The sequence below is a fragment of the Culex quinquefasciatus genome, chromosome 1 (assembly GCF_015732765.1).
Source record: "Culex quinquefasciatus strain JHB chromosome 1, VPISU_Cqui_1.0_pri_paternal, whole genome shotgun sequence".
Lineage (NCBI taxonomy): Eukaryota > Metazoa > Arthropoda > Insecta > Diptera > Culicidae > Culex > Culex quinquefasciatus.
This window is the reverse complement of record NC_051861.1, coordinates 53,960,906-53,981,162: the sequence shown is the minus strand read 5'-3', so window position 1 is coordinate 53,981,162 and position 20,257 is coordinate 53,960,906. Positions and strand designations below refer to the sequence as shown.

General features: G+C 37.8%; 1 protein-coding gene across 6 annotated transcripts in view; it reads left to right on the top strand.

Annotated features, from left to right (window-relative positions):
* Positions 1 to 20,257, top strand: part of LOC6034776 (synaptosomal-associated protein 25) — a 44,203-nt gene that overhangs the window by 10,218 nt on the left and 13,728 nt on the right. For 3 of the 6 annotated variants that reach the window (XM_038248846.1, XM_038248849.1, XM_038248851.1), the window contains exons 2-5: positions 570 to 672; positions 747 to 788; positions 5,262 to 5,310; positions 7,710 to 7,827. In XM_038248846.1, the coding sequence (XP_038104774.1) occupies positions 571 to 672; positions 747 to 788; positions 5,262 to 5,310; positions 7,710 to 7,827 (311 nt within the window). In that variant the 5' untranslated portion in view covers position 570. Of the gene's footprint in view, positions 1 to 569; positions 673 to 746; positions 789 to 3,642; positions 3,692 to 5,261; positions 5,311 to 7,709; positions 7,828 to 20,257 lie in introns of all 6 variants that reach the window. The other 3 variants (XM_038248845.1, XM_038248847.1, XM_038248848.1) reach the window with 1 other exon arrangement.

Below are 20,257 nucleotides of genomic sequence, written 5' to 3'. Positions count from 1 at the left end.
AGGCAGTCAACGAACAGCTGATCAGCACAAACATACATCTACGCTACGATCGTCGATGATGGGTGAGGCACGATAGGAACGTTTCCTCACGAACACAACTTCTGGCAAAATTTGGTTGGACGATCTGATGATCGGGTTAGGGTAAAAGACTAAACAAATGTCCAAGCAAGACCTTCAGAAAAAGAAGATTTTTGACTACAAACACTTTTAGGACACACAAGCTCATGTTTTGGTTGAGCTTCGGACACAAACAACACAAACACGAAAACCAAGTAGAACTGTAAATGTATACCACAAAAACAAAAAAGCAAAGAAGTCTATTTCAGAATTCGCGTGGGAGTACTGAGCCCAAATATGAGCTTGATTGGAAGTGACAGAAAAGGGCGCTTTGCATTTGATATTTTTAATAGGATTTAACAGGATTTTTTTTTCTAAAAATCGGAATACCATTTATCAATAAGTAGTGAAATTTTCTTTTTTTAAATATGGTTAAATAATATTTATTTTTTAAACAATTTAGCAGAACATCAACATCGTTTCTTTTTGTTTGTTTTTTTTTTTCGCTTTAGAATGCCAGCTGCAGTCCCCGCGGAAAATGGTGCGGCAGCACCAGGAGTTCCAAAGACAGAGTTGCAGGAGCTGCAAATCAAGCAGCAGACGGTGGTGGATGAGGTTAAATCCGAACGGAAGTTCGACTTTGAAATAGCGATAAAATCGTGTTTTTCCTATTTCTCCTTTTTTGGCAGTCCCTGGATAGTACCCGACGAATGCTGGCGCTATGCGAAGAGGTAAGATAAGATGTAAATTTTGGTTTGTACAGTTGGAGAGAATGTAATGAACAAGCAGTTGTTTAAAAATAGAAATTTAACATTTCGTAGCTTTCATTAAAAGTATCAGGTTTTAGCTCAGTTGGAAGAAATGGAACAGGCAGTTTTTGTGTGAAATGCGTGCAAGAACAAAAAAAACGTAGCTAGTATCCTCATTCAGAATCAAAGTTAGATTATTTTATATATTTTTCTGATCATTCACGTCTAAGAAAAAAAATTTACAATAAGTTCAAATAGAGAAGGGAGCAAAATATTGTTTTAGCTATTATATCAGTATCATTCTGTTGTGTTTTAGATCCCTTTTCCCATGTTTGTGTAATGAAATGATAATTGTTTGACCAAATAATGTTGTTGTGGACAGTGTAAACTTTAAAGAACAGTAGCATACTTTATCGGTTCAGAAACAGTATGATGATTTCTATCATTATCGGTTAAATGATTAAAAATCGATAAATCAAGCGTATAAAATGTGCTAACATTATTGAAATATCTGAGTAAGTTTAACTTTGGGTTATTCATCCTATTATGTACACAAGAACGTATCATCTTATCTTTGCATTATTTGAATTATTTTGTTTATTATTTGAAATTCAATTGAACGTGATTTTAAGACCCTGAAAACCAGTTCTTTGTTTAGTTCTACACTGGATTATTATCAGATTAATTCCAAGTAAATGTTACTTCATAATCATACCTACAGATAGTTTCAAAAGTTGTTCAAATCAATTTAAACTTACATAATAATAAACATATTACTTAAACTTATTCACTACAAGTTTGGCAATGTTTCCAATCACATCACAGATTTATATGTTTCTTTTTATGTGTTATTTTTGCTTGACTAATTTTTTATTCTTTCCTATAAGTTGCATTTTTTCCAAGTATGTTTATATTTTTTGGCTGCAGCTGTACGTAAGTGTTGCATGTTTCGTCCATATTTATCTCTTGTATGTGTTAACAATATTTCAAACGCGACTATCAATGCTGTGTATACGCTATACTGACGCCAACGCTCCTCTTCAGAGCTTTCAAATCTATGTGTGTTAGGAATCTAACGAGAAAACAACGTAACTAAGCTCGGAAATAAAACAACTTGTTGTAATAAAACATTGTTCAGTTGCATGTTACAAACTATTGATACTTTCCTACTGGGGTCAACCCATTAAGTATGTTTCTTAGTTTTTAAGGAGTCATGATTCATTGATAACTTAATTTTTGTTTATTCAAAGCATTCTCTTGGAGATCGGGCAATTATTTGAAATTTAAATCTTCAAATGTAACTTTTTGGGAGCATTTCTTATGAATAAAAAATCATTGATAAAATTGTTCGAGCTTCACTGGGCCGTGTTGAATAGACGCAACATCACCCAATTTTGTTTACCGTGCAGCTTGACGTTTCGATGTTAACCTTACGATAACACAAAAGAGACAACGAAGAGCGCTGTCAAAAAAAAAAAAAAAACAAAATTGCAAGATGTATCGATTTCAGCAGGTAAGGCGGATATTTCAGCAGTTTTAAACAGTGAGCACCATAAGCGGATTTTATGCATACAAAATCCGATGAAATGTACACGAAAAATTATCAAGGTTTGACCTTTCTGAAAATCAAAATATGCTAATTATTTTTTGAAAACTGAAATATCTTCCTCATCTTTTGCTGTTCTTTTACATCCCTTGTTTCCACTTGAACTGAGAATTAACAAAAATAGTATTTCCAGAGTTTTTTTTAAAAAAAAGGTCCTATAAACATATGAAACACAATAGATTATAAGATCTTTTAAAAAAGTCTAGATTTGGCCAAAGTGTTGTTCGATAAAAAAAATGACGAATTGCTCTACTTGATAATTGTTTTATGTATTTGAATGAAGTGATAACCAAAAGTCCATACCTGGGTTGTCATCTCTTTGGTAATACTTAATGGGTTGATAAAAAAAAACTTTCACATTCAATACTTTTGAAATTCCTTTTCATAACTTCATATGCTCAATGTATATCTAGCGTTGCTAACCATACTTTCAAAAACATCTTATCTACATATTTTCACGATTACAATGGTTTATGTTATTTAATTTTAAGAATCACGTAACATGTTGTTACGTTGATTTTTGTTAATATTTTGTGTTTAAAGGTAAAAACCAGATTACACAAACTTTCAATTAGTTAAACATGTGCCTAGAAACAAAAATAAAAAAGCAAGACCTTTATAATGAACTTGAAAGAAATTTCGAATGAAATGAAAGAATAAATAGTAAAAAAAATTGATTACTTACAATGTTAAACCTGCAATCACATAAACTCTAATTTTTATTACAAAACAACAAAATTTATGCTACTACAATGCTATAACAAACACTGATCCACTAGACATTTTTGTTCAATATAATTGTTTCGTGTTTTATTATTTGTACTCGTCATTTTACTCCGATACTTTGAAACGTTGTTATTTTTCATTATTCCATACAAATCTCAGTTCACATTAATTAGGTTATACTGAATCATCAGTATTGTTAGGTTGAGGATAACTTTTTGGCAGGATAGGTTACATTGGTCGTGATCAAATTCCTAAAAGGACATACTGATACACAATAAGAGAGAGATAAAAAAAACACAGTGCAATACTAACTATCAACATGCAACATTTGAAAGTATTCTCAGTATTCTCACGTCTCCTTCAACTACCCTCAACTGTGTGTCTACGCGAGCAATAAAAACAACACAAAAAAACAGAAACAGCTAAATTCACAACATTGGTCCAACAACAAAATGACACTGATTACTTGCCTAATTATTCTAATGCCGCCATAAACAACAACAGAGCAAGGAAGCCGGGATTCGCACCCTGGTAGCTCTAGACGATCAGGGAGGTGAGTCACCTTAAACACACTTACTACTTAATCAATCAATCCCCACTTTTCCTATTCCAAAAAAAAATCACATTCTTCGAATACCCTCCCCTTTCAGACATTATTCTCCCAGAATAGTAAAATTCAAACGCTACTTTTTCTCACATTCTTTAGTATTCTTGCTGTTTTCCACTTGATTAGCAGTACATAACATATTACTCTTAATTTGTTTACATATATCCAACTTTGCAACATTTTACACCGTTTAGCCCACCTCACTTTGTCTTGTTTATTTTGAACGTTCTTTGAGTAGGTTTCCCAACGAAAAACTGTACAGTATCTTTTGAGATGTCACCACTTTTGCAATCGTTTTACGCATTTTGACCTTGCAGTAGTTAGTAAGTTATACTTCAAGCAACCATTTCTAAATTTCTTTTCGTTTAATATTTGCGTATTGTATAGCTAAGCTAAAATTGCTACAATACATTGTTAATTTACAACCCAGAAGTTATGAGGATAAAAGTTTTTCAAAGATATCACTCATAAAGATACCTTAAATTGAAGATTAAACTATTTCTGCCATTTGTCGCTTCTGACACAATAATCTTTAACTTAAGGTGCTGTATGTTGTAAACCTTCAAAGCACTTTTAAGATCAGGTCGATAAGACCGGACCCCGAATGTGGATTAAAGTTTTTTTTTTTCAGAAAAGCAGTGCTAGATTAGTCATTTAAATAGATACTTTTACAAGTATAAAGCTTACAAACAACATGTCCTCTTGCTTTTAGGTGCCTACCAAAACCGTTCTAGCGTCTGCTAAGAGAGACTCCTTCGACTGAACTCTATTACCTGTTAGTTTGTTTTTGTTGTCTTAGAACCGCCAGTAGTAGCTTTTTCTTTGATCCTTGATTGAGTTATTTTTTGTATGAGAAATGCGTTTTATTTAACACACGCACACAACAAACAAACAAACAAACCAACATAAACATACAGACACGAATCAAATCTTAGTGATTCAAACTGTAAGGGTCTTTGTTCGTTATCTAGTTCGAAAAGTGAGTTCAATTGACATGAGTACTTAGTAACTATTTTGAAATGTAGAATTTGATTTTTCATTTCTGTAATATTTAATTGTTTTTATTTTCTCAGTTCAAATAGTTATTTGTTTTTTTCTTTGAATTTTTGATTGTAGAGCGAAGATGCGGGTGCAAAAACTCTTAATCTATTCAGTATACAAGGCGGTAAGCTATGTTTGAAGCTAAAGTTTTTGGTTGAAGTGTTGAGATTTGAATGTTACTAAAGCACTAAACGCAGGTTTAAAAAAAAAAAATAACCTACATCTAATGTGATTTATGCGATTTGATTTGTGATAAAGAAGCAAGTGTAAAAAAATTGTAGTGATTAGTGAGAAAGGTTTTTGAAATTGTAACGAATCGATCAGGGATGTAACCACGCGCAGAGTGATTGTTATCAAGTCAGAGGGCCAACTCTAGAGCTATGTATAAGCTAATAATGATTTGATCTCGCTACCCTACTAGCGATACACTGAGACGTATTTGCTAAGATGCAATTTGTAATATTTTCCTATCTAGAGCACTGAAGTGGGAATGCGTACCATCGTTATGCTGGATGAGCAAGGAGGTAAGATTTTAAATGCTTGTTATAAAATGTACTAACAATTAAGATCAGTCGGTAGATAACTAGTTTTTGTTTTCGATAAGAAACTGAACAATTTTGCAGACTTAAATTGCAACAAATTTGGTTTGTATTGATTTATTCATTACGAAAAAATATATCAAACAGTATTTACGTTTGACAATCCGTTTTGAAGAAAACAAAAACTACAGTTATGTTTAAAGTTTGAGGGTAAGAAAGGACAACAAAGTAAATAAAATATGTTCAGCATGAAGGCATATCATTCTTTAGGTACACCCAAAATAGATACTCAACCTTGAATTATTATCTATATCATCATTTTGTTTGCAAACCAACTGTATTTTACTAATATGTGTGTAAGATATTTAGGCTGAACATCGAACAACTAACTCCAAAATCACAAATCACTACAATATGTACTACGTTCAGAAAGAGCACCATAATTTAAAAATAAAATCATTCACTAACAATTATAAAAACAAAATTGACCAAAGTCTAACAAAAGGAACACAACCATTTTGTGTTTACCGAATACGTGACAGTACTAAAACAGCAGCACCGCACAGATATATATATATAAATCACATTGAACAACTAACGCAAACTCTGCTTCTTATTGCCGTACAATTATATATCAAAATGAACTCCACCACAAAATACAACAAAATATCAATATAGATCCACAAGTGAGTACTTACATTACTTACAATGTTCTCAAAGAAAACACAGGATTTTTTCATTTTGTTTTTTTATTGTTTTATTGAATCCTATGTTTTTTTTACGGTTTTTTAATCAAGTATTTTTCAAAATTCTTATTTCGTTTGTTGTCTTAAGTTTTTTTTTAATGAAAACTTTTTAATAGCTATTCGGTTTTGTTCCTAGTAAAAAATTTGCTGCAAACAATTTGTGTCGTTTTCATCAATGCTAGAATGATTTTACAATACGTTGAACCAACTTATTTTTGTACATTCTTCTTGAATATTAAATTCAGGTTTGTGGGGGAATAGTTGTATGTAAAATATGTTACGCGTTGAATTTTCCCCCGGACCAACAAAGTATTTCTATGAATAGATACAAACTGCACAATTTGTTTGTACAGTCCAGACTCGATTGTCCGAAGCTTCGATTATCCGAAGTTTCGATTATCCGAAGCTCGATTATCCGAAGGTTTGTATGGGACTTCGGATAATCGAATCACGAACAAAAAAAATTGTTTTGTTTTCTTGTTTTCTTACTTTTAACATCAAATTCGAGTTCCGCGACCCCATTTTAGTCAAATTTGAATGGTTTATTGCCTATTAAATTGAAGAAAAAAGAACCACACACGGACATCACCCGAACTCCACGGATTTTTTTTCTCGAAATTCGAAGGTTGGAGATAGACGAGTTCTGTCAAGGTGAATGGATAGAGCGTCGAAAATCGAGGCAGTCTGATTTTTTGACGATTTTTTTCGATGAAATTCATGCTGAATCGTAATATTTACTAAGATGGAAATGACGTCCTGCCATAAAGTAAAACCTATACCTTTCTGTAGTAAGAAAGGCAAAAAAGCATTTTTTTGTATTTCATCTCCGCCATTTTGGCCACCATCTTGGATTTAAAAATTTTAAATCACTTTAAAGTAGTTTAGAGGTCATACTAAAGCTCAACAATCAAAAATATTACAACAAAAAAAACTTTTTTTTTCTTGATTCGATTATCCGAAGCTTCGATTATCCGAAGTAAAATTTTTGTATTAGAATATAGTTTAGCATTGTTACGGTTTTCATAAAATGTACAAAATAGTACTTGTTTTTGATTAATTGTTTCGTCTCAGTTACTTGGTTTTGATCTTTATGTTTTAGTTATCCCTCGACACATTAATATAAAACAACGCAACCACAGATACATAATTTCTCATACTCTTAGTTAAAAAAAACCCCAAAGAAGCAGTAACATTATTTACAAACATTCTAATCAAATTCAAGTAGCATAGTATTATACCCTTTCTAGGATACAACTTAACAGCTATCTCTTTCGAAAATTAATTGCATGTGTTTTGCTTTCAAAAAATCAGTTTTGCATCATTTGATATTCACACTTTTACGAAACAAGTATTTCTTTGCTAGGATAAGTAATGGTTGATTTCTTTTTCCATGCCTTACTATTCTAGAAACACTCCTGCTAATTTTGAATACTATATCTATAACTCTTCCCATTCCTCATGTGTTTCATCCTCGCTCAAAATCTAACAACCTCCATTCCACTCATTACGAAAAAAAGAGAAGAAAAAAAAAAACTTTAGCATCCGGGATATATTGGAAAACGTACTGATTTTTTGATATTATCCGCTTTACCATCCCACATCATCCGATCCGGGGCGTCAACTAAATGTGCTTCTTAGAACAACTGGACCGCATCGAGGAGGGCATGGACCAAATCAATGCCGACATGCGCGAGGCCGAAAAGAATCTCAGCGGAATGGAGAAATGCTGTGGCATTTGTGTGCTACCGTGCAATAAGTATGAAAATGTGTTTTGTAATTTCTAAATGTTTGTAAATGTTCAACTAACTAACACACACACAAACACACAATCTCATTTTTGTGTAGAAGTTGAATCTTCAAGAGACTTGAGCCTTCCCTTTGAAAATGCTGTTTTTGCCATTTTTGAAATGTAATTTCATGAACTTCTTTTATGAGAAAAATTTCAACTATTTCAAACTTAATTTACCAACCTGTTTTCGCCGGATTTTTTGGTATTTCTTTTAATAGATTTGCAAATTTGGTGAAAATGTTTTAACGAAAATATGTTTTTCCTGATTGAAGCAAAAAATAGTTTTTCTAGACTTAAGTACACATCTGTAAATAAAACAACTTGTTGATAATTCTATGTTCAAATGCTGCCGTATTAAACTCGCTGTAAGTATGAGTTGACGCAAATCAAACATAACGATCAAGCTTCCCTTGTGCGCTATGGCGTAAACGCATACTTGTAAGGGGAAAGGAGGTTTTGGCGGACAATGGCCGCCAAAATGTACCTTAAGACAGACACCGTTGACTCGGTTCCCCTTAACTGAGATCACTCGTGCGAAAAAAACATGGCTTGAAGTACGGAAGTGCCCTTAACCTATCTACAACACACCTCGAAAATGTTGACGCCTTCCTCTAGACACATGATACATAAGTGTTCAAAATCCTGCTCGAAAATTTTCCCGAGGCAACCTCGAAAAATGAATCACAAAAAAAACGATTTTGAACATTTCCCACAGAATCCACGCATCGACGAGTATCCCTCTTTTTCAAAATCACATTATTTTTTCCCAAAAACTTCGCTTATCGCACCCAGTGAACCCTTTTATTTTTACACAAAACTTTTGCCAGATAAAAATCCGCTTGAATATTGATTCACAGATAAACATTCGTGTAACTGAATGACTGGCGCCTTCTTGTAGCCAGAAAGCAAATTTAAAGTTATGTGTTTTAAAATTCAAAGTATCTAACTTCGTTTCAACATTATAAAGTTAAACATTTGATTATCTGTGACTAAATTTTCAATGAGTTTCATTCCATTATCATCAAATCCATGTGGGGTAATGTTACATCAACTGCACCACGTTGTTTTCTGGAGTGAAACACTAAAATATCCCAAAAATCGTCTATTCTACGACGAAAAAAAAACGAAAGCTTCAATCCTGTGCCCGGTGAGTTTGATGTAATGACATCTATTCATATTTTTTTTCAATAGAATTTATTCAATTTCGTAAATCCTTTGATAATATTGCGGTAAATGAATCAAAATTCGGCATGTTCTTGTTTTAAATATGGAGTCCAGGCAAACGTTTGAATCTTAAACAGGTACTTGGTATGCGTTAGTTTTATAGAAGATTGAATAATATTTGGTATTTTTAGTTGGCTTGTTATAAACAAATATCAATTGCACATGCTTTTATTTTTATAGAACTTTTCGCTAGCTAGTTTCATCAATTTGCATTATTATCTTGCTATATCATTTGCTTCCAGAACTTATAAACAAAAATACATGGATTTGAATGTAGCAAACTCCAGCTAGATTGACTACCAATTAATTGTTTTCAAACTTTGCAGTCGAATCAGCTGACGAAAATTTCACTTCGAAGTGATCAAATTTTTATGTTATTCACAGGACTACACTGCCCCTGATCGCATAAATGTCCCATATGCATTTTCATCGATTTCGAGTTATTGATGCAGTTTGATTGAATATTGTGTGCTCTTTCGAAAGAGCCTATAACATCAAGTACTTTGTTCTTGAAATCAGGAGGAAAACCAGTGTTTTCGCGAAAACTTAACACGTAGCCTTATGTATGGGACAAACTTCAAATGCGTTTTTCTCAGCTTGCTGTTTTTGCATATGGGACATTTATGCGAACATGGGCAGTACAGACGCTGTTCACCAGTGCTGTTAATCGTTTAAATTAACGACGTTTAACTTAACGGAATCGTTAAACGTTAACCTAAACGTGAACGCGAACGGAGCCTACGTTGATCTTAACGTGAACGTGAACGGAGCACTTTAATTAACGTCGTTAATTAACGCGTTGATTAACGCGAAAAGATCGGAAAATTTTACGAATGTTTCATATATTAACATTGAAAATCGGACCATTAATTGCTGAGATATCGTAATTAGAAAAAGGTTGGTTGTTTTAATGAGATTTAGAAAACTTCAATTTTCGTGTTTCTTTTTCTTAAAGCGGCTCTATCTCAGCAACCCGAGGTCCAATCTTCAATGTCTCTTAGACAACTTTTCAAAAAAAATATTTTTAGAAGTGGTCACTTATGGTCACTATTTTTAAAAATTGAAAAACTGCAAATATTTCGCTAAAATCAAACTTTCGGTGGCTATATCTTGAAAACGGAGCCCTTTATCAAAAAATCTGTAAAGTACTTTTCGATTGCAAATTCAATTTTGCATTAAAAAGTAATGTCAAACTTGTTTTTGCATGAAACTTCAATTTTTTCCAAAAATCACTATTTTTTCAAAAATTCATAACTCGGCGGCAGATTTTTTGACCTTGTTTCTCTATGGCTCAAAAGTTGCGGATTTTTGTCCCCTAAAACATATCAAAACATCTCGAAAATCAAAAAATACGTAGTTTGGGAAATTGAGTTTTAGTAAAAAAAAATGTTAATAAAAAAATATGCAAATTTTTTTTCCGTGTACCTATTTTTTCTCGAAAGTCCTCAACAATACCTACAACTTTGCCGAAGACACCAAATTGATCAGAAAATTCACTCAAAAGTTACAGCTGTTTGAATATTTACATACCATTTTTGTATGGACAGCAGCCAAAATTGTATGGAGACTTGTATGGCTGAACCATTGACGCAAAATAGCTTTTTTGGTCATAGGGAAGGCCCCCACAAAGTTTGAGTCAAATAAAAAAAAAATACAAAAAATAAAAATGGTCGAAATCGGCCGATTTCGTAGAGAGTTGCTCAGTTATCAATTTATTCCACTTAATTTTGCCATTCCGAACATCGGCACTGAAATTTAAAGACTAGTCGTTAAGATCAACGTAGGCTCCGTTCGCGTTCACGTTAATTTTAACGATTAAAGGACGCGTTAACGTTAATTGACGTTTAACAGCACTGCTGTTCACATTTTTATTTTGGCAAATGTACACAATAAAATCTAGCAAAACATTGTAATTGGGTTAATGTCGAAGTGTAAACAAAGGGACAGACTTTTTGTTCCTAATGTTAACACCAACTGACGTGAGCAGGATATACTCTTTGTTTACACTTCGACTTTGGCCCATTTACATTATTTTGCTTGAACTTATGGCAAGTACTACCGTAAAACGGGGTGACTTTGATAGCCGGGGTGACTTTGATAGGTTTGCGATTTTTCCGAAAAATGAAGAGTACAATTAAAAAACGTAAGGAATGGTTCAGAAACATACTGACCGTGGTAGAGAAGTGTTCAAAGTTCCTCAAGAAGAAGTTTTCATAAAATTTTGAAGAGTTTAAAAAGTTAGTTAACTATAGTTAAGAAAATGTTAATGAAAGTCATTATTTTAAACAAGCTTCCCTGCACCGTGCGGTACACGCGGTTCACTTGTCCCTCGGGTTTGCTTTGCGCCTGCTTTGTTCGGTTTACACCCGTACCCGACTCTCTCGAGCCGAGGGTATTTTGGTTCAACGTACCAGCGCACCACGACACTCTCGGTTCGTCGCCTTGGTTGTGTGTCTGGCACTCACCCGAGGCATGAACCCAGCGTATAAACCAAGGTGCTTCACTCGGCACGAGCCGAGGTACGTGCCGTGGTACGCGCTGGCGGTACAAACCGGTTTCAATACCACGGCGCGTACCACGGCACGCTGGGTTCTTGCCTCGGGTGAGTGCCAGACACACAACCGAGGCGACGAGCCGAGATTGTCGTGGTGCGCTGGTACGATGAACCAAAATACCAACACACAATGGGTTCAGGCTCGTGCCGAAGCTAGAAAACCAAACCCACGGTGTGCGTTGGCACTGGCGCATGGGAAGCTTGATTTTAAACTTCTCAAAGTGTCATGCTTTTCTCAATGAACATGATTTTGAATCGGAAAACGGAATGCATTTTCGGATTCTTTGGACAATTTTCCACTAGGAGAAGATTCAATAAGTTTGTAAATAATAAATAATATGTGTTTTTGAAACACAGTTAAAAAAAATCTTCAAATTTATAGGCATTTTCAGTTGAACAAATTTCATGTAAAATGTTTAAACTTGTGATTCGTGCTTCGAATTCAGTATAAAATGCAATATAAATCAATAATTTTATAAACAAAACTAGTTTTAACAAATTTCAGGCAAAATTCCGACTTTTTAGCAATTTTACCTAAAATTTATATGTATTTTGTTAAAAAGCTTATAAACTTAGTTAACTTAACATAAACATTGATTTTTTTCTTACAAACTGTATCAGCTTCTTTAGTGATGGTAAATTTAACGTAAAAATAAAGTTGGAACATCTTAAATATGTTTTAGCAAGAAAAACTATGACTATCAAAGTCACCCCGGAATTAAAACTATGAATTTTTAACGTAACTATTTTTCTAAACACTACTGAAAAAACTTTTTTTCCAAAATAGTGCATGGACTTAGTGTGGCCTACCCCAGTACATGTTTTAAAAATAATAATCTTGAGAAAACCCTTACCTGTTGGAAAATATTCTAAAAACAATTTGAAATCCTATCAAAGTCACCCCGGTTTACGGTATCTAACAATCGAAACTGTATAACCCATTGAAGATCGCCTTGATTAGTCAATACCGGCGTTCTCATAAAAGAAAAGCAGTTTAGGGACCATCCACAAACCACGTGGACACTTTTTCGGGAATCTCAACCCCCCCCCCCTCGTGGACAATTGTCCATACAAAAAAAAAACTTTTTTATATGGAGCGTGGACAATCGCCATACCCCCCCCCCCCCTAAAGTGTCCACTTGGTTTATGGATGGTCCCTTAATGTCGTAGAAGGTGTCATTCATTCTTGTAGCGATGACTGTTGTTTGTTGTTGTTTATTACACCGTTTTCGACTGTCAATGATGTAGATCCCAGAAATATTGTACGATCAGTTCCTTACTGGACTTTATAGCTATCTGCCACTATTGCTAGTACCAACCACTAGTGTCTTCCTTCTAATTACTAGGACTTCGCCGCCCTGGGCTCATAATGTGTTTGAGTACGGCACGGAGCGACGGCGCCGGATATCCATGTTTACACTTAGAATTTTTGAAAACACCCGACGCGGGATTCGAACCAAATAAAAGCAAAGTAATCCACTTTAACGACCCCCGGGTCCTTTGTGGTCTCTGTTGCAAGTTACTGCTCAATTCTAGGCGTTCGAAGGTTATTTGTGGTGAGTCACCCAAAACCTCTTTTACGCAAATGGACCGACGTTTTACTTACCCATCCGATAGAAGGCCATCAGCAACCTCTGGATTGTGAGTCCAGCACGCGGTTCGATTGATCCACACGGGCGGGACCTTACTGGACTCGGTCGTTGGAAACAATAAAAATTGGCATAAAAATTTCAATACCTCTTTCCCTCACTTCGTCTCATCTTCCAGCTGCAGCTTTGTTGACAAACAAAAGGAGCACGCGGTCTCATGATGGCGGGATCATGGAAGGAATTAGGGGTGATCATGGAAGGAAAAATAATAGGAGAAGGTCCCGGTGGCAATTTTTGAGACGAGATTTGTCTGATCACGCCTTGTTTGAAATCTCAGAACCCTCCCTCCTCCTCAATTTCCATACAAAACAAATCTTTTTTTTATGGAGCGTGGACAATCGCCGAACCCGCCGAAATAAAAAAAGTATAAAAAATTAAATTAGGAGCCACGGTTTTAACATTTCAATGAAAAAAGTGTTTTGGGCATACACTTTGAAACATATTTGCAACGGCCTAATAGATTAAAAAAATCTTTGAAACAAAACGAAGTTTTATGTATTTTGCGTTTTAAAATATTGAAGGGCATGCATGAGCATGAGCATGAGAGACCACCCATGGTTGTCCTTCTCCGTTGTTGAACAGAACCGCAATATCCTTTCAACACTACTGATAATAGGCTTCGACTATCAAGTGGTATTTCCCTTATCAACAGCATGTATGAATGCGCTGAAAAGATAAAACACCATGATTTTCAGAACAAGATCAGTTGCGAATAGGTAACAGTCATTGGCCACCAACGGCTCCCGCCATGTCAGTTTGTAGATCTCGATTTTAAGGGACGGGAATGTTAGTTAGCGCAGGTTGCTACTAGGGCAGCTGATGTACTCTGTGCTTACACCCCACAAGCGCCAGGAACCTGAAATTGGTTAGTAGGATAGGGTGTTTGGTCAGGATTCATCATAGAAGATGATGATGCGACCCAAAATCATAGTGTTTGTTGAAAGGTATTATATTTTATTCTCAAGGCAAACAATCGGTTGCTGCGGATGAGACATTTCCCGTTTAACTGTTGTTAAATTCTTAATGAAATGGTTTAATCTTAGACAGCCGGCTGTGAAAAGATAAAATCAAATAATATTTATTTATAAAATGAGGTGTTAAACGCAATGCTGCAATGATAGCGTAGTCTGATTTTTAATTATATAATCATTTAGTTCATGAATTTGTTACGGAATAGACGCGACGAACTCAATCATCAAATGCCTTCCGATCTTTTTTCTGTTAGCTAGATAAGGTATTGATTTTCGTTGCCTCTCGAGCTACGATGCTATGGAGAGGGCTTCACACACAAACAACCGACGTCGAGCCCTCCGAGCTACGGAGCTATGAGAAGGTCTTTTCAACACAAAAAAACTCGCGCACCACACGACGTTCTTGATGAATCAAAATAATTTTGTTACGCGATAAACCTAATCAACTCGGATCGTTTTTATCGAAAACTATATCACAATTCACGACAAAAATGCGAAACAAAAGGCACACACAAAGAAAAAAATCACTTTTCACTCCGGATATTTTTTTACGACCACGCGCTCCCTTTGCCAATTATGCACTCTTTTAAAATATTGAAGGGCATGCAGATGAAAAACTCCAAGATTTATGGCGCTAGCGACCGTTTAAAAGCTATCCTGAAAAATGAAAATACAAAAAAAAAAAATCATTCCGCTATAATTAATGGATCCATTTTAAATGTTTTTTGATACTTAAGTCAGATTGAAAAACAAAACATTTCGTTGGTCTTGGTTGAAAACTGGAAATTTCATAACCGAAATGATGTGGCCACCCTGCTCTCAAAATTTTTGTAATGGATTATGGAAAAAAAATGGTTTAAAACAATATTTCGATACTCCCCGTCCTTTCTCGAGCTTGGGAGTTAGGTTTAGCATACATACCATACCAAACAGCTTAGAACACCATACGCGGTGCCCGTGCTGTATCAAGAAGGTTGTTCCATGTTGCTCGGTTCTGGGCTGCAGCTCGCCAGTCTCCTAGGTTGCAGATCTTTCTTAAGTCCGCCTCGATCTGATTACCCCATCGTGCACGCTGCGCTCCTGCTCTTCGGCCAGTGCCGCCATCCGGTCGCGCGCGGTCAAAGAGCATCCTGACAGGATGGTCTTCGTCCATCCTCGCGACATGGCCGGCCCACCTGAGCCTCCCGATTCTCGCCAGGGTGACGATGGTCGGTTCTCCCAGCAGCGCGTGCAGTTCGTGGTTCATGCGCCTTCGCCACTCGTTCTGAGCTGTACGTACTCCACCGTAGATCGTTCGCAGCACCTTCCGTTCGAAAACTCCAAGGGCTCGTTCGTCCTCTTGCCGCAGCGTCCAGGTCTCGTGGCCATAGAGGGCAACCGGTCTAATCAGTGTCTTGTACAGGGTCAGCTTCGTGGCGCGTTGCACTCGATCAGATGTCAAGGTTTTCCGTAATCCAAAGTAGGCGCGATTCGCGGAGTGGATACGAGTCCGGATCTCTAAGCTGGTGTCGTTGTCGGCCGTTACCAGCGATCCCAAGTACACGAATTCGCTCACCTCCTCCAGCACATCGCCATCCACAGCTAAGGGGGTGAGTCTTGGGGGGTCAACGTCCTTTGAGCCCCTCCCTTTCATGTACTTTGTTTTCGTCGTATTCATGGCCAATCCAATTCGTCCTGCTTGCGTCTTTAAGGCGGTGTAAACCCTTTTCACCGTCTCTAGGTCTCTCGCTATAATAACAATGTCGTCCGCATAAGCAAGAAGTTGGACTGTCCTGTTGCAAATCGTGCCTCTCGTGTCTGTAACCGCTCTTCGCACAACTCCCTCAAGTCCGATGTTGAATAGCGCATTGGATAAGCCGTCACCTTGTCGTAACCCTTGATGCGATTGGAAGGGGTCCGCTAGCTCCCCTGCCACTCGCACGTGACACATCACACGATCCAAGGTAGCCTTGATCAGTCGAGTCAGTTTGTCCGGAAATCCGTTCTCGTGCATGATCTGCCATAGCTGTTCGCGGTCGACTGTATAGTACGCTGCCTTGAAATCGATGAAGATGTGATGTGTGGGCACGTTGTACTCACGGCATTTCTCGAGGATCTGCCGGAGCGAGAAAATTTGGTCCGTGGTGGCCCGAGCGCCAGTAAACCCCGCTTGATAGGGGCCCACGAACCTCCGTGCGTACGGTGTCATTAGACGGCAGAGGATCTGGGAGAGGATTTTATAGGCCGCGTTGATAAGCGTGATGCCGCGGTAGTTGCCGCAGTCCAGCTTATCCAGCGGCGGCCCTGTTGTTCTTCAGCTGCCTGATCTCCTTCTTCACCGTCTCCAGATCAGGTGCCGGGAACTGTTCGTCAGCAGCGGGCGATCCAAGTTGGGCTTCAAAGCCGTCTCCATGCGCTACATCGCCGTTGAGGTGCTCGTTGAAGAACTGCTGCCACCTGTTCAACACCTCGCCTTTGTCCATAAGAAGGTTTCCCTCGGCGTCCCGACAAGTGTTGGCTTGCGGCGCATAGCCTTTGCGGGACCGGTTAACCTTTTCGTAGAACTTACGCGTCTCGTTCTGCCGGAACAGCTGCTCCATTTCAGCGCGATCGCGATCTTCCAGCTGGCGCTTCTTGAGCTTGAAGACCGTTCTCTGCTGTTTCAGCGCTTGTTTGTATCTGGCCACGTTCTCATCAGTTGCAGCTCTCAGCTTCACCGCATAAGCTGCTTTCTTCTCGTCAAGTAGCCGCTGGCACTCCTCGTCGAACCAGCGCTGCTTTCCAACTCGGACCGTACTACCTAGCGCGGCTTCAGCGGCACTGCCGATGGCCGAGCATATTCTGCTCCATCCATCGTTGAGCGAGGCAGCGCCGAGTTCCTCCTCCGTTGGCAGGCTCGCTTCCAGCTGCTGCACGTAGTGCTGAGCCGCAGCCGTGTCCTGCAGCCGCTCGGTGTTGAACGGCGGTGGGAGCCGGCTCCGTCGTCGGTGATACGTCGTCGACAGTTTTGAGTGCATGCTTGCACCCACCAGGTAGTGGTCCGAGTGGATGTCCGCACCGCGGTACGTGCGGATGTTCCGTATGTCCGAGAAGAATCGGCCGTCGATGAGGACGTGGTCGATTTGTGTTTTTGTTCGTTGGTTAGGCGATGTCCAGGTGACTTTGTGGATGTCTTTCCGGGGGAAGAATGTGCTCCGTACCACACCATACCGCGGGAGGCTGCGAAGTTGATGCACCGCTGGCCGTTGTCGTTCGTGACGGTGTGCAGGCTGTTCGGCCCGATCACCGGCTTGTACATCTCCTCCCTTCCTATGCGGGCGTTCATATCTCCGATGACGATCTTGACGTCCCTCTGCGGGCAGCTGTCGAACTTCTCGGCATCGGATGATTCCTCGTGTGGGCAATGTACGTTGAAGATGTGATATTTGAAGAAACGGCCTTTAATCCTCAATCTACACATCCGGTCGTCGATCGGCTCCCAATCTATCACACGACTCCGCATCTTGCCCAACACTATGAAGCCGGTTCCCAGCTTGTTTTCGGCTCCGCCGCTCTGGTACATGGTGAGCTCCAAAGCATCATCCTCCCACATCTTCGCTCCCTTCCAGCATCTCTTGCAGCGCTACAACATCGAAGTTGCGGGGTTTGAGCTCGTTCAACAGAGCGTACTCATACCCATCGAAACGTAGCGATCTGCAGTTCCATGTTCCGAGTTTCCAATCGGTGTCCTTTTCGTGCCTACATTGAGTTGTGGCGCTATAACCACGGCAAATAGTGTCCAGGGCATTCGTGGAAATACAATGTCCCATCCCAGAGGGTCCCGGAGTACCAAACCTTCTTAGCATGGTGCTCCCAACGAATACAACCAAATCTCGGAGCGTATGGTGGTGTGTCCCCACGCTTCTTCCTCCCCTGTCGATTCAGAATTGTGTTGTTGTTCGAACACTCAGTGCTCAAACTCAACCCAATTACGAGTCATCTCTGCGATACGGCTTTACGCAGTAGGCCTGGCCGCTTTAACGCTTGTGATGTTTCAATACATTCCGATGCAATGGCGCACTACAAATGTTAATAAATGACAAGAAGAGTGCTAGGCGTCATCTAACCTAAGGCACTCTCCAGGCTCCCTTCGAAAGATTGGCTGCGCTAGGGTCTGATTAGATTAGATTAGATTAGGTGTCCTTTTCGTGCCTACACAGAAAAAATATGTAAATTAACACAGCACGTAATTACTGTTTCTTATGTAAACTCACTCAATGTAATGTTGAAATATGATGTAAAGAGTAAAAAGTCATGGAAATTACTCCAATGTAAATCTAAATCTAATGTAAATCATGAATAGAATGGAAACGTTGAGCATGGAAACTCAAATCTGATGGAATTCTACCCGTGTTCGGCTTCCTGTAAATTCCTATTTAATGTAAATCATATATCCAATGTATTTATGCCAAACGTTTACTTCAAAACTACCCGAACTAAAAATAGTTATATTTGGTTCTCTTTCTATCGCTCTCATATTTCGCTTGCCCACTGCCTGAGCCTCGACCTGAACAAGTTGATGATTTAGCCGTTCGTTTATAAAATGCGAAGATGGCTCAGTCGGCAGCGGGTAGCAGCAGTAACACCGAACATCCTACCCGTCGTCCGTTCGATTCCAGTCCAGCATTATTCCACTTGGCCGTCGACGAGAAAGCGTCCCCTACCTGTGAAACATCTTTTTAAAATCAGATTTTCCTTTTCCTGCCCGCTTCAACCATTTTAAAATAGAACATAGGCCACACCCTACTGCAATCCAAGTCGAGCTTCTTTTTCCCATTGGCCAATCAGAATTAGTTGATTTGAACTAATGTAAATTCCAAAAGTAATGTAAATTCCAAAACTAATGTAAATTTCCAATGAATCTAGTGTAAATTTCCAATGAACCTAATGTAAATATACATCATTTATCATGATACCTTTTGGTACATGATAAATAATGTAAATTTACAGGAATATTTTTTTCTGTGTATGGTACGCCATGTCCAGTCGTTCGCCAACCGTTAGGTTTAGCACTAAGTCTAATTTAAAAATACGAACATTTAACATTTTAATAGATTTGACATATTTTTTTATATATATATTAGGGTGTTTCAGCCAAACAAAAAAGTTCAAATTAACTGTATAACACTGTAGGAAACTGGAGTTTAATCGCAAATGTTTATCTGCTAAAAAATAAGTGAATTTCTGTGCTAACCCACAGGACAGAGCAATAACGACACACAGTAAAGGGCAGAATTGGATTCCGACGGAGCGAGCAGGAAAATGCAATTAATCCTGTAAGTAACACTAAACAAAAGTGCACGATAAATTATTTAGTAAAACATATGAATTAAAATGAATAAAATTTGTTGAGGAGGAGTAGGAAAAGGATTTCTGGAAAGTATAAAACTGAAATATGTTAGAAAATCACAAAGTTTGATCTGCGGTGAAACGTCTAATTCCCCAAATTAAGTTGCGATGATTGCGACACCATCCGAACAACATTTTTTTTTTCAATCATTCCTGGATTCTTTGAACACAATACGGCTGCTGTCCACACGTATAAGGATTTATTTAATTGAATGTATCTTGACCAAAATCATTTTTTAATCAAATAAAGCTGAGCAATTCTCTACGAAATCGGTCTTTTTTCTTCAATTTTAATTTTTGTATTTTTTAATCCGACTGAAACTTTTTTGGTGGCTTCGGTATGCCCAAAGAAGCCATTTTGCATCATTAGTTTGTCCATATAATTTTCCATACAAATTTGGCAGCTGTCCATACAAAATGATATGTGAAAATTCAAAAATCTGTATCTTTTGAAGGAATTTTTGATCGATTTGGTGTCTTCGGCAAAGTTGTAGGTATGGATATGGACTACACTGGAAAAAAATGATACACGGTAAAAAAAATTTGGTGATTTTTTTATTTAACTTTTAATCACTAAAACTTGATTTGCAAAAAAACACTATTTTTAATTTTTTTTATTTTTTGATATGTTT